Source organism: Anneissia japonica, unplaced genomic scaffold (genome assembly GCF_011630105.1).
Source record: "Anneissia japonica isolate Jap-2015-1 unplaced genomic scaffold, ASM1163010v1 scaffold585_len4108843_cov191, whole genome shotgun sequence".
Classification (NCBI taxonomy): Eukaryota; Metazoa; Echinodermata; class Crinoidea; order Comatulida; family Comatulidae; genus Anneissia; species Anneissia japonica.
The window spans coordinates 91,569-106,516 of NW_022716829.1; the positions used below are offsets into that span (position 1 = coordinate 91,569).

The following is a 14,948-nucleotide window of genomic DNA, read 5'->3' on the forward strand; positions in this document are numbered from 1 at the left end:
AAAATTATTAGCATCAATGAATGATATTGAAGTGACAAGATGGTGATTATTCAATAGAAATTTCAGTGAAAATGATATTAAATAACACAAATAAGTAAGTAAGTAATAATAATACCTTATTTAGTTTACTAGTACAGTAGAACTCCTACTTTGGGACACCCCTATTAAGGAACACCCCTATTAAGGGACACTTTTTTAGTCATAAAACGAGTGAAAGTATATATTTTAACACTAAAGCCAACACCTATTTAGGGGACAGCCCTATGCGGACACTTTTTTGGTCCCGAATGTGTCCCCTTAGTAGGGGTTCTACTGTATTTTTATCAATACTATTTTAGTTAATGATAAAAATATTCTATATCACATGTTTGTCGATATCTTCATTCTCATGTTCGTATACAAATAAACTTATTCTGGACCTACAACATATTCATAAAACAAATACTATAAATAAGGCAGTATAAATAATAATACCCCCTTGCTAAATTATAAAGAACATCTTTTTTTCATATGTTTTGATTTAGATGATACTGATATTGGCGAAATGTTACAACTGATTTGTATAAGAGCAAATTTTGAACAACCATTTAATCTTCATTGAATGCTGAAAAAAATTCTCCTCTCTCAATTCTCATCATCATCTTCATCAGAGTGTCTATGGCGATGTTTTTTCTTCTTCTTTTTGCGATGTTTCTTTCTTTTCTGTAGCATTTCATCATCACCGCATAGTTCTTCTTCCTCTTCTTCACCCGTATTGTGCTTTTTCTTCTTATGTTTCTTGTGTTTCTTTTTTGGTGCTTCTCTAACCTCACTATTGGGAGATTTTGAAGCATTTGTCTGCAATTCAACAAACATTTCACGGTCTGATGGTGGTGTATCTTTTAGAACAGGCTGACTGATTTCTTCTGCTGGTGCTTGATCTCCGTTTGGAGTTGCTTTGTCAGGTTTTTGACGATGCCCTCTGGTTCTGACTGGGGCAGCCTGCATTGGTTGATGAACTCCATTCAATTGCTCCACAGCATCTGAATTATTGACTGCAATCAGAGGAGGTAATCTTTTAGTAGGAGCTGGTGACTGTTTTGCAGGTGTTGTGTGCTGTATTGCAGGTGGCCCTACCACAGACTCCAACAAAGGTGGCTTTTCCACGGTTTGTTTCTGAGAAGGTGGATCTTGTACAGGTATAGCATTCTGTTGTGGTTCATCATAGCCTGGTGGCGGCGATTCCTCCAGGTTTTTTACTTTGACAGGCCTTCTTGGGTAGGCGTATGGTGTTGGGCCAGTAGGTAATCCAATTCGAGGAACGTGTCCATGGTGACCATAAACACTGTCGTTGTATTTTGACTCAGGGTTCAAACCTGGAGAATCGACATCATCGCAACTAGAGTCAGAAGAATCTGCAGAGAACTGTTGGTGTTTCTGACTGTCATCTGCAAAATTAATAATAATAAAAAAAAGTAATCATTAGGGATAGAGGGTCTTATCTTGCCTCTCTTCAGAAATGGTTGCAACATTAATATTATCAAATTTGTTAAAATTGATTGTTTGATATTAGTTTCTTGGCAATACCAGGGGTCCCAAGTCTCTGCAAGTCGCAAAGCCCCCACATTCCCGCAGGCAAGCAAGGATCTCCAGAAAATAAACTCTCTGCCAATTCATAATCATGTTTTTAGTCAGTGCCAATAGGTATCACCATGCGCATACAGTTTTTAAACTGCAATTTTCATCAAATAACAATGTGACCACTATGAGATGTTAGCCTGGGTTTTAAATTATGTTGCAAGCATGCAATTGAAACAAAACAATGAGTGAATGTTAAAATGAACACAATATACTTCAGTCAGTAGTGGATCAAGGAATTCAAAGAAGAGGGGCCCAGAGAAGGCATTTACATGGACGGCCTACACCTCAGGCCCAGCATGGTTGGGACTGAGGTGTTAAGAAAATTTATTATTACGGCACATCTAGAATGCCGGAAATTGCACTCTTGGACTTAAATTTGAATATATTTAATTTTCGTCTCCATATTTTTTTAGAATTTTTAAAAATTTAGGGAGCACATGCCTGCTTCTCCAAGGCCCTTGCATACGCCACTGTCAATGAAATACCATTCAAAATGTCTTGACTATGGTAATACTATGTTGGGTATACCATGCTGGATGTTAAAAAATAATGCATATAATTGGCAATAATGGAATACCCAGTAAATTAAAATTAAAATCCTACAGCAGTACTGAGTACTTGACTTCACAGCATCTCCTTTATAACAGTATGTTACTGGCTACTGCAGCAGCAGAGATATACGTCATCATAATTGGATTGGATTTACTGGGTGTCATGGACACCATGGATGCCAAAGACTTATTTTTAGTGGAGTCCTTTTGGTGGTAATGGAGGCAGTACATCTGGGAGACAATCTTTTCCAAAGAGTGTAGGCCTACCGAGTTCTTTAATGCTAATGACTGAGAGTTAATTGCTGTCAGGATATGAGGGTTGTTCATTCCACAGCTTGCCAAAGCACGCACTAGTGAAACAGTGATATTTTTCTAGGCTGAAGATGTGATATTTTATTAGGGTAGTCAAGCAGGCACTGCATATTCAATTATGGGAATAAAATGAGGATTGCGCTACGTGAAACATAAATGTTTTCTAAAAGATGGTGTGCTTTTATATTTTAATTATTAGGATAAAGATACTGATATATTTAACAATATGATAACATGCATTTGATATAGTGTATGATTAAAAACAAATGTGACCACTATGAGATGTTAGCCTGGGTTTTAAATTATGTTGCAAGCATACAATTGAAACAAAACAATGAGTGAATGTTAAAATGAACACAATATACTTCAGTCAGTAGTGGATCAAGGAATTCAAAGGAGAGGGGCCCAGAGAAGGCATTTACATGGACAGCCTACACCTCAGGCCAGCATGGTTGGGACTGAGGTGTTAAGAAAATTTATTATTACGGCACATCTAGATTGCCGGAAATTGCACTCTTGGACTTGGATATATTTAATTTTCGTCTCCATATTTTTTTAGAATTTTTAAAAATTTAGGGAGCACATGCCTGCTTCTCCAAGGCCCTTGCATATGCCACTGTCAATGAAATACCATTCAAAATGTCTTGACTATGGTAATACTATGTTGGGTATACCATGCTGGATGTTAAAAAAAAAAAGGATATAATTGGCAATAATGGAATACCCAGTAAATTAAAATTAAAATCCTACAGCAGTACTGAGTCCTTGACTTCACAGCATCTCCTTTATAACAGTATGTTACTGGCTACTGCAGCAGCAGAGATATACGTCATCATAATTGGATTGGATTTACTCGGTGTCATGGACACCATGGATGCCAAAGACTTATTTTTAGTGGAGTCCTTTTGGTGGTAATGGAGGCAGTACATCTGGGAGACAATCTTTTCCAAAGAGTGTAGGCCTACCGAGTTCTTTAATGCTAATGACTGAGAGTTAATTGCTGTCAGGATATGAGGGTTGTTCATTCCACAGCTTGCCAAAGCACGCACTAGTGAAACAGTGATATTTTTCTAGGCTGAAGATGTGATATTTTATTAGGGTAGTCAAGCAGGCACTGCATATTCAATTATGGGAATAAAATGAGGATTGCGCTACGTGAAACATAAATGTTTTCTAAAAGATGGTGTGCTTTTATATTTTAATTATTAGGATAAAGATACTGATATATTTAACAATATGATAACATGCATTTGATATAGTGTATGATTAAAAACAAGTTAATTTACCATGATAAATAATGGTTAATTGTGAAGTAGGTATAATGATAAAAACAAATTGTATGCAACCATGTTGCAATGTGGCGTTAGTGGTGTTTTAATTATGTTTACCTATATACTACCATGCTCTTGTGTTTCGTTCCATTTGCTATTTTCTATGACTGTGCAAGTCCACAAAAGAGAAAAAAATTCATTAAATTGCAGTGATGTGACTTAAGTGGCAATGTGTTGAGGTTCCACCTCAAGATGATGGGTTTAATTGCCTGAGTGCCTGGGCAATTGTGACATGTATTACTAATTAGCAACATCTGTCTTGAAGCAGATTTTGTACAGTATGGTGTGATGTTTCATAACCGTGCTGTTTCAACACATACAACACTTTCAAATGGTCAAATGGATACTACACTTTTATAACATCATTCAATACAAATGATTAATGGAATATTACATCAACATTTGTTTTAAAATAAATCTAACACTTGGATTTGTCTATATATAGTTACAATTGCCTGAGTCGACTGTGCCTAAGTCGAATAACTTCTAAGTCAATCTTATTTTACATGCCAAATTGTTGTGTTTTCCATTAATTAACAATTAAAATTAACAAATTTTACACGTAAAACCTTCTCGAACTTGTTGAAGAACGCTCTTTGTAATTTTAACTGTTACATGATTGAACAATTAAGTCCTTGTAATTTTTATACTATGTGTTTATATGTTGTGCAGTATATTGACTTTAAGGACTGGTTGATTGTTTGAAGCATGTATTTAATGTCATTGGTACAACTAATAACAAAAAGCTATTTATTTTTGGATATTGTGGATAGTCTGTTTTGGATTTAAACACAAGAGTATAGGGATTGTTTATCATGAGGATTCAGTATGATTATGTAGTAATACAGACTTTTTATCACTCATGACATTCTGAGAAAGAATTTAAAATAATAGCTAATTTTAAGGGAAATATTTATTCAAAATAATGTAGAATATAATGAATATTGCTTATTTATTATAAATTACTGATTTAGTCTTGAAAAGCATTAAAAATATTATATTTGATTATTACTATTTATTGAGTAAATTGTAACAGTACTTGTTTTAAGAACAGTAACTAGAGTTTTATGTCAATTGAGTAATAGAAGGTTGTTGTCACAAAAAATAATTCTTGAATAATTTAGGATATGAACCGACTCAAGACTTTGAGATTGGTAGATTATGAAATGTACTGTGCAATGAACATATAAACTCAGGTTATTATGAATTAGAATATTCTAAAGTATGTGAACTAATAATGATATTAAAGTGTACTAAATGAAACCCTTAATTTGTATATACTGATTTTTGTTAATACAGTTTTTCCATTTCAAAATAAAGTTATTATTATTATTATTATTATTATTATTATTATTATTATTAATATTATGGTGCACTTTGATAAAATATTTCTTACTATTCTTATTATTTTTATTATTATTATTATTATTATTATTATTATTATTATTTTACTAAATTATTCTCTATTGTTAAAATTTGAAATTCTGTAGCCTGTAAAATATAAGAAGTAATTTAAAATATTCAACAAAGCAGGTAATAGACTTAAAAGCATAAGAACAATTTATATTGGATTATATTGTATGTGTATTATATTGTATTGTATTGAATTGTATTGTATTCTACTACAATACATGCAAAAACTTATTGTATAATATTATAATGAAATACATAATTTGGTATATAAGAACATGGTTCAAAAATAAAGGGAAGGTGTGCTATTTGTACAGTAGTTTGTAATTGTTATTTGATTTTATACTGTATATAGATCTGAAATTCTGAAATAAAGAAAAACATGAATGATATTATTATACATAATAAAGATGTGGACATTCTCGACTAGCAAAGTGACATAATGCAAATCATTTTTGTGTTGTACGTGCGGTCCATTGATTACAATAGTTAATGCATAGCACGAAATACACATTATTATTAAAACCATACTTCATCATTTAGTTACTCTCACATTGCTAATAGCCTTCAAGGACTACAATCATACCTCTAATTCTAATATCTTTGTCACCTTTATGATTTTCTGTCTCGCATTGATTGTCGACCTTGTGCATTTCTATACCAGGAGAAACCCTTGTCTTGCTTCCATGCCCGTGCCTTCTTTTTAGCTCCTCTATTTCATCACTAAGTGAAAAAAAAATTATTTACTGCAACAAAATATTATTATTAGTTCATTATTCTAATAATATTGATTAAATATTTGATAGTATTTTGTATAATTTTTGTATTGTAATAATATTGTAGCTAACCGCCATGGCGAGAATGGCAAAAACGATGACAATACAGTAAATTATATTAATAATCTAGTGCGCTCTGTTGTAGCGGTATACCATCTTTTCATTGTAATTAACTGTATCATCATCATTCCACTCAATAATAATGATAATAATAAAGATCTTCTCTGACCATTTTTTTTTTACTAGCAATCACTATCATTGTCAAATAGCATTATCCTATCAACACCACAGCCAACCAATCATCACCACTGACATCATTATCAAATATTATTGACAACTATTATAATAATAATAATAACAATAATAACAATAACAATAACAATAATAATAATAATAATAATAATAATAATAATAATATGATTTATAAGGGCCTTTCTACAATGATTAAGGTGCTTCCCAATAAGCACACCTCTGCACATCATGTCATCATGCATCTCATTTGCAGGCCAACTTGAAAATCAATGGTTTATTATTTTTTTTTGGCAAACATTTTTCCCCCAAAAAATTTTTTGCCCTTAATACTTGCATGATGTTTCAAAGATTTAATAAATTATTTCAAGTAGAGGGTGCACTTGCTTCGCTCACTTACCCTCTGGTGTGTGAATGTCGCGTGCTTGGTTACCATGTGACTGTCACAATTAGTTTCGAAAAAGAGAACAATAGGACCACTAAAAGAATATATGATGCATGATAGAATGCTATCTCGCTCAATTTATTTTCTTTACATAATGTCAGAAATGCAGTGGTAGTTCAGGTACCAGGTTTTGATAGCAGTTTCATATAATTTTTATAAATTTTCATGACATGTCATTGACAGTCGGCTAATCTGGTGGAAAACGACTGTTTTAAGTCATAATTTTTTCCCTCAATTAAGCTGACATTTGGAATTGTATTCATTTTTAAATGAGATGACTTCGATGATCTATGTTTTGAATCCCACACGTTGTCTAAGGCCCTCGGTTGACTTGTTTCTTATTGCGATTGTAGGCTTTGAAATAAGCATAATTATAATATAGATTTCTTGACCATGGACTATAGCCCAGTGGTTACCATTTAACCAGCAAATGAGAGTGACTGATGGTTGACCATACTTCAGAATTAAGTATAGAGGTTGTCTGTACTAAATCCTAACCGATGAACCCTGATTTAAAATATTTACAATGTACTTTGAACACAATCATTTTTTAATCTTATCATAAGGATAAGGTTATTTTGAATACTCCCATTTTATAGATAACAGAACATAACATACTGTGTTTTTTCACATGCGTAGACTACTATTAACAAAATCAGAAACACAATAAATGTAATTGGTAAGACAATCTTCTCCATTGAGTAATCAACTCCTCCAGCAATCAATTCGCCATCAATAAATGATGTTGTAAATCCCAATGAAGAGTTCAATTCAGCCACTCCACTTTCAGTCATATCTAGAAAATATGAAGAGTAAAAAAAAAAATTATTTTCAGATATTAAAACAGGGAGAAAGAAACCAGAAAAAAAGTAATTTGGAACTCTGACCAAAAATGTTATTTCCTAGCACCTTATACAAATAATTAATCAATTTAATGTTAATTTCTACACCATATGCATTGACTATAGTCAAATAAACTTACAAACATTATCGCTGTAAATGACTTTTAATGTTAAATTGTCATAATTTATGTTGCATGCTTTCATCATGCTAGAAAAAGCACTAGATCGATGGATGGATGGATTTATTCGGTATCAAGGACAACCCACTAAAGTCTAAAAAAGATATATTTCCAGTAGAGCCTTTTGGGTGGTGATTGAGCATTACACAGGGAAACAATCCCAGGGGTCTCATGCCTCCCACAATTAGTGGGAGTCTCCCAGAAATTGGGACGGCCTCCCGCACGCAAGCAACAATCTCCCAACATAACCCATTCTCCTGCAAATTTATAATATTTGCATGTTTTTACTACATTGTCATTAATTGTCTCACGGAAGTCAATGCCGATGGCTATCACAATGTACAACAAAATCAAATTAAATATATTTAACAAAGCGCCAAGATAAGATCAGATAAAATTATGCAAATTATGCACAAAATTTAGAGAGAAGATGCAGTTGTTTTGTTTTTGGCTTGAAATGGCCCTATAAAAGGCTTGGGAAGAATTATTTTTGGGCTTATATTTAACCCAGAATGCTGCTGGGTGAATATTACAACCAGTAGTAATAACTGCAATGACCAAATCCTTATCCATTGTCAACTAGTATCCATAACAAAACATACAATTCGGTACAATTCAGTAAAAATATGTAATAATTAAGTAATGGTTGCCTTGGTCATAAAATTTATGACCATTTAATGAGCTATAGTACACAGACAATGAAATTCAATAATGCAAAATACGATTTACTGTACAAATTTCTGCTGTAAAAAAATGTAATTTACTTTAAATAAAGAATTCTTATTACTGGATATAAAGAGAAACAAAGTAATCGTTTTAGAAATAAATACAGGAGGCCCTTGACGATACACTTGGTAGAAAGACAGATATAATACAGCAGTAACAAATAACTAGCAACAATAACAATAATAACCTACAGTTACTACATATCTCTCTTTTGGCCTCTTATACACAAATATAATAAATACAATTTTTTATTGGTTTTCATAATTCTCCTTTTTCAGTATGCTATAAAACATAAATGGTATATTGTATTGATGTTTTGTAATACAGTAATAATAATGGTCAACATATAGAGCGTATATTATGGAGACCTCTATGCACTTAACATAATATGAACAACCGTACAAAGAACTAAATATTTAAACTAATCCTATTCTTTAAACTAAGCATGGTTTGGCCGTTGGCTCAGAGGAGTTCATCCGCCCTTTGATCAGCTTTTATACTGCCCCACCATGACAAAAGAAGCAACTGATGTTTGCATTGCTTTGAGTAATTAAGGAATATGGAGCAAGTTGATTTGTCCCCTGCTTCCTTTTCTGGTGTTTTTTCTTAATGATCTTTTTTTAGGAATAAATTTTATTGTAATTTTTTTTATTTGACTTGAATTTTTCATTGCTCATGAGCGTGTGGTCTTTTGTAATTGTTGCAATTTTTATATTGTATACCTTTCGCATGTATATATACTGTGTTGTGCTTTGTTCTGTTAATGTTGTTTGTCTTTACTTAATTCTGTTTAGATTGACGCAATTCAGTTCAATACTGCAATGTCAATTTTTGTTGTTCTTAATAATAAACCAGAATGAAATGGTGGTTGTTACTGTATTTTTAGTCTCTTACTTCCTTTTTGTGTTGCTAATTACTTGTTAATTAGTGGTATTTGAGCATACTCAAATATATCAATATGTTCTAAATTATTAGTTCTTTGATAGTGACTAAAAAACTCATTTTTGAAAAATTGTCAGTTACTTCCTTTTGTCATGGTGGGGCAGAATATGCGAACCTACTTCGTTGAAAGTAGGTTTTGCAAACTCATGGTTATCATGTTAACGTATATTTAAACTTAAAGTATACAGGTTAACACATTATTTGCAAAATAAAGCTTAGAGTGCAAAATGTGTACAGTAGATTATACGTTTTTTTTTTAAGGTAATGGTTAAAATGTAAACATACATTAAACATTGGAAGTAGGTTCGCATATTAATAGTTATCATGTGCATGTAAGTTTAACCATAAATAATGTTAACACATAGTTCACGAAATAACAATTATAATTCACACATATTTGTAACGTTGAATGTGTACAATGTAATGGTTAAAATGTAAAACATATTTTAATGTTAAAAGTAGGTTCGCATACCTGGTCGCATACTAACTGTTATGTGAACGTATATAAAATCCTAAATAAACGTTAACACATGGTTTGCGAAACAATGGTTAGAATGCAATTTATCTATAGTAAATTTATGTATTCAAAATAAGACTGGATCGCCTTCCATTGCATATGTCACTATATTGTAGAGTGAATGAATTTATAAACTTGTAGTTCATAAAGGTGAGACAGCAAGAACTCCGTAATGATAAATTAATGATCATAAAATTATGAACATGATTTGAAAGCTGGAGTTACACTCTATGCTGTGGAAGTGAAAATTGGAATCATGTGTTGAAAATTCCTGTGTAAAATAACATGTGTTAAGATTTACTTCAATTATAATAATTTATTTCATTTGGAAATGTGGAAAAATCATTTGGTTTGTAATTTAAATCAACACTTAAACACAAACGTTAATGTGACGTTAGAGCGTTATTGTACCGTTTTATAGTAACCAAAATTTAACATTGTGTTAACGTTAAAATAACAAATATTAGGTTGGTAACATTAAACTGACCATTCCAACACCAACGTTAATGTGACATTAGATAGTGTTATTGCACCGTTTAATAGTAACCACAATTTAACGTTCTGATAACATTAGATTAAAAAACATATTAACGTTCAAACAATGTTAGGTTGGTATTAACGTTAAACTAACCGTTCAAATACCAACGTTAATATGACGTTAGAAGAGCGTTATTGTACCGTTTAACACAAACCAAAATTCAATGGTAACGTTAATGTTACAAACATATTAACGTCTAAAAAAAGTTAGGCTGGCAACATTGAACTAACATTCAAATGCCAACGTTGATGTAATGTTAGAATGCCATTAATTCTCTGTTTAAGAGTAACCAAAAAATTAATTTTCAAACATGTAACGTTAAAAATACGTTAGATTGGGAGCGCCAAACCAACGTTCAAACACCAACGTTAATGAAACATTAGAATAACATTTATTGATAACCAAAATATCACATCGTAGAAACAATGTGATATTGGTGTAACGATAGAGTGGTAACGTTAACCCAATGTTCAAATACAAATGTTACTGTAATGTTAGAATAACGTTATTTTACAGATCAGTAGTAACCAAAATGTAACGTTGTGCGAACACAAGTAGATTGCCGTTGAGTAAACGTTGAAGTGGTAATATTAAACCAACATTCAAACACCAACGTTAATGTAACATAAGAATAATGTTTATTGTTAACAAAAATATTGTGGAAACATTATTGTAATGAGCAAACAACGTTAACTTTACAACATTTAATGAACGTATGTGGTAAACGTAAAATCAACATTAATCTGTGTTTATTCCACTGAATATATAGCAACGAATTCCACACGCAATGATTGGCTAAGGTCAGTCAACAGGCCTACCACCTAAGGCTATGTTCACACACACACGGCGTAAGACTGGCGTAGCTTACGCCAGGCGTAAGCTAATTCACGGATTAAAATTCCAAAGTGTTCACAGAAACGGCGTTCGCTATATTAACGCTGGCGTTAAACTAGTAGTAATATAGGCCTATGGGGGAATAGTTTTAAGTTTTAAATAATGTACGGGTTCTTAACTGTAGTAAAATTAACAGTGCATCAGTAAAACATTTAAATCTGTGAATTGTTCGAAGTGAACTTATAATATGATTATTGTATTTTAAATGAACAATTTTGCTTTGATTTTTCAGCTAGCATTGTTGGTGTTGCAGGTTTTAATAGACAGTCTAAATATGTTAAAATATCTTACAAAACACAATCAACAAATCATATACATTATATTAAAATGCAATAGAAAAAGAACCCCTTTACTATTTCATTTATAGAGAGCACAGAAAAGAGACCAAAGTAGCTAATATTGCAATCGTGATTGGTCAATCTCTTGAAATGAGGTAAAACCATTCAAGCATCACTGGCGTTAGCTCAGTGGCGTTAGCTAATCTGGGGTCTGCAGGTAGTGTTAATAACGTCAAGGACGTGGCGTAGTGAGTGGCTTTAACAACGCCACTGCCCAGTTCACACACAAAGGCGTACGCTACGCCATGCTTAAGCCAGCCTTACGCCGTGTGTGTGAACATAGCCTATGGCCAGCTATAATACCGTTTGACCTCGCATTCCAATGTTAAGTTTTTTGTGTCTCTGATTTGGTCTGAATGTGCTTGTTGATTGCGATTGGGAGTAATCAGTTTTGGATTACTACGATTACATTGCAACCGATCGCAACAGAGTGTAGTCTGAATAGGGTATAAGACTTACAGTACGTCTATACTGTAATTACTATATAAACAAAGTGACGCACACTTACTTATAAGGGAGGATTTTCTTATCACATAAAATGGCTGTGCTCCGGGAAAAACTGTCTGTATTCCGGTCAATTTAATATAGAATTCAACTTTAATATAGCCATTTGCAAAGCTGGGAGTACTGTCAGTGAAAACAACATTGCTTTCCTTGAAAGGACTGAAAGAACAAAATAATCCTTAATTAGAATTTGGTTGCCAATAAGAATTAATTTCATTTTCCTTTTTCATGCTTCTACATATTATGAAATATAATGCTTAAATGGTGTTAATCTATTGTGACTAATGTATAAACCTATAAAATTTTAATGTGATGACAGTAATCTATAATTATTGTATCTTCCTACGTATTTTACCTTGAATTTAATTTACTAAACGTGCAACAAGGAAGGTCTTGTTAGCATTTATGGAAAGTTATAATGTCTAGATTAACACTAAGATGGATATGACCTGAAAATGGCTAAATCAATCTTGTTAATAGACTGATTGGCTTTACTTTGTTTTTAATAATCTTATAATTCATTATATTTATTTCAATTATAAAGTAGAATTTTTTAAAATCCACTTAGGTAGGCTTTCGTATACTTTAAAATGTAAATAATTATTTTTACAATGGAACGGTTTTATAATTAAGCTAGTTTATCAAGTGAAAGCCATATACAACCTAGTACAGACACATCATTTCTATACTTTACTGTACTTTAATGCAGTAATGCGAGATAATTATCTTGAAGTAATTACTATCAATTAAACCTGTCACAGAGTTGCAAATATATTTTTCTTCCAAGGAACAATGATTTAATGCTTTAACCATGTTCATTCATACTTTTTTTGCTGACAGAGCAGTATACAGTATTATTGACTGACTGAACACTGATTGACTACATAATTTCAGTCAATAATATAATAAATTACATTTCAAGATAAACATCAAAGGAAATGATGTACAGATTCCAAGTACAGTATTGTCCTGTCATGATACCCCAACACATCTTTGTTTTGATATGCATAGTCTGAATTTCAAGACTAACTTCAATATTTGTGACCAGCTGTTCATCAGAAAAAAAATCAAAATTGAGTTTGTGCTGTTTTAATATTTTGCATGAATTCTTTTTTAAAGCAATGTATATTTGATGGAAATTGGTTGAGTATAGCAAGGTTATGAATATTTAATTCATTGGATATCAGCCAAGTAGGTTTTTAGAAAACAGCTTCCAAAAATTCCAAAATCAATAGTTTATTATTAATATTTTTATTTCAAAACCGATTTTTTTTTTAGCATACTTCTCAGTTACGTAGGATTTTGTGGTTGAATTTTGCAGAAATGTTCTTCAATATATCTTCTTTTATGAAATGCAAAACTGAAAATTTTCAAAAATCTGATTCTATATTCGTTCTGCTTGTGTGAAAATTAGAAATTGCAACAGATTTTTCCAGAACCAGTCACAATTCTCTCTATTTATAAACTCATTTCATTTTATTTATTTAATCAACCAATAATTGCAGTGACAATAAATACAAAATGTGAAAATAACAGAAATTGAAATGCTGGACTGGGGTGCTTTAAGTAAAGTATTATAAGCTAGATGATTTAGCTACCCTTAAAACAACACTATTAACACTAAAAGTAATAGGCTACATGGTTTTGATAGCAGTTTCGTAACTTTTTTTTGGTCCACAAGTTGTGTCTGACAGGACTTGAGGGTCCCGTCTACGCTCCAACCACCTCTCATGATCACATCCTCCAGGAGGAACTCCTGTTAAGGTTTTGTTTCCACGGTTAAAGATGTACTAGCAATTGTTCTTCCAAGAATGATTTCCTTATTATATCTATAAATTAAACTGTCACTTTCGGATAAAAATCAAACCCAAAAGCCTTATTCTGAATGACTCATGCTTACAACTTCCTTATTGGAAACATTGAAAAATAAATTGTTTATGCAAATTCACTACTAAGGCAAACATTTTTGAATATGGACAAATTTGTACCAAAAGTAATACTTTGTCTAGAATGTCGAGCACCCTGTTCCCAAGTGATATATTATTATTATTATTATTATTATTATTATTATTATTATTATTATTATTATTATTTATTTAGGCACATAATACATGTGCCAAGGATTGCCAATAGCGAATATATCACTGTCCTACTTGTAGGTGACAATCCCTTTCACAAGACAAACATACACTCATGATGCTTACACAAACTAAATCTCAATATGAGATTTAGGGAGTGGAGTTGTTTTGGTCGTGAGAAGAAATCCTGCAACCCTGACAGGAATTGAACCCAGGACCCTGGGATTGGAAGGCAAGCATCTTAACCACCAAGCTATTCAACTCCACTACTGTACTCTTCACTGCACTGTATGCCTTCATCAAAGGCCAGTCTGCATTTCCTAGAAAGTGTAAACTACTGTAGACATTAAAATCTGGTTTCCATTTATAGACACCAAGTGGCTCTATCTGCAGGTCCTCAGCATCTAGCAATCTGCATTTCTTATTGCAATTGCAACTAGATATTAAAACCAGATTTCTATTTATAGAAAACAAGTTCTACTGTATACCAATGGCTGATTGTGTGTTACCATGGAGGTACTGCAACTTAAGCATGCCACACCACAACAAGTCATAATCCACTTGGATAATATATGACGTCATCATAATGATTAAAAAGGTACAGTCTCTTTAATATTGAAAAAGGACCATTTGTTGAAGGGCTATGATTGATATGATTATGACAACAGTGCTCAACTAATTATAGAAACATAGAAA

General features: G+C 32.2%; 1 protein-coding gene across 1 annotated transcript; it reads right to left on the minus strand.

Annotated features, from left to right (window-relative positions):
• Window positions 1-12,331, minus strand: LOC117109934. The gene is made up of 4 exons (XM_033252423.1): window positions 12,179-12,331; window positions 7,313-7,490; window positions 5,811-5,947; window positions 1-1,427 (listed from the first exon to the last, which is right to left on the minus strand). Exons 2-4 carry the CDS (start codon window positions 7,486-7,488, stop codon window positions 625-627), a joined length of 1,116 nt encoding a protein of 371 aa, XP_033108314.1. The 5' UTR covers window positions 7,489-7,490; window positions 12,179-12,331; the 3' UTR covers window positions 1-624.
• Window positions 12,332-14,948: the final 2,617 nt, after the last annotated feature.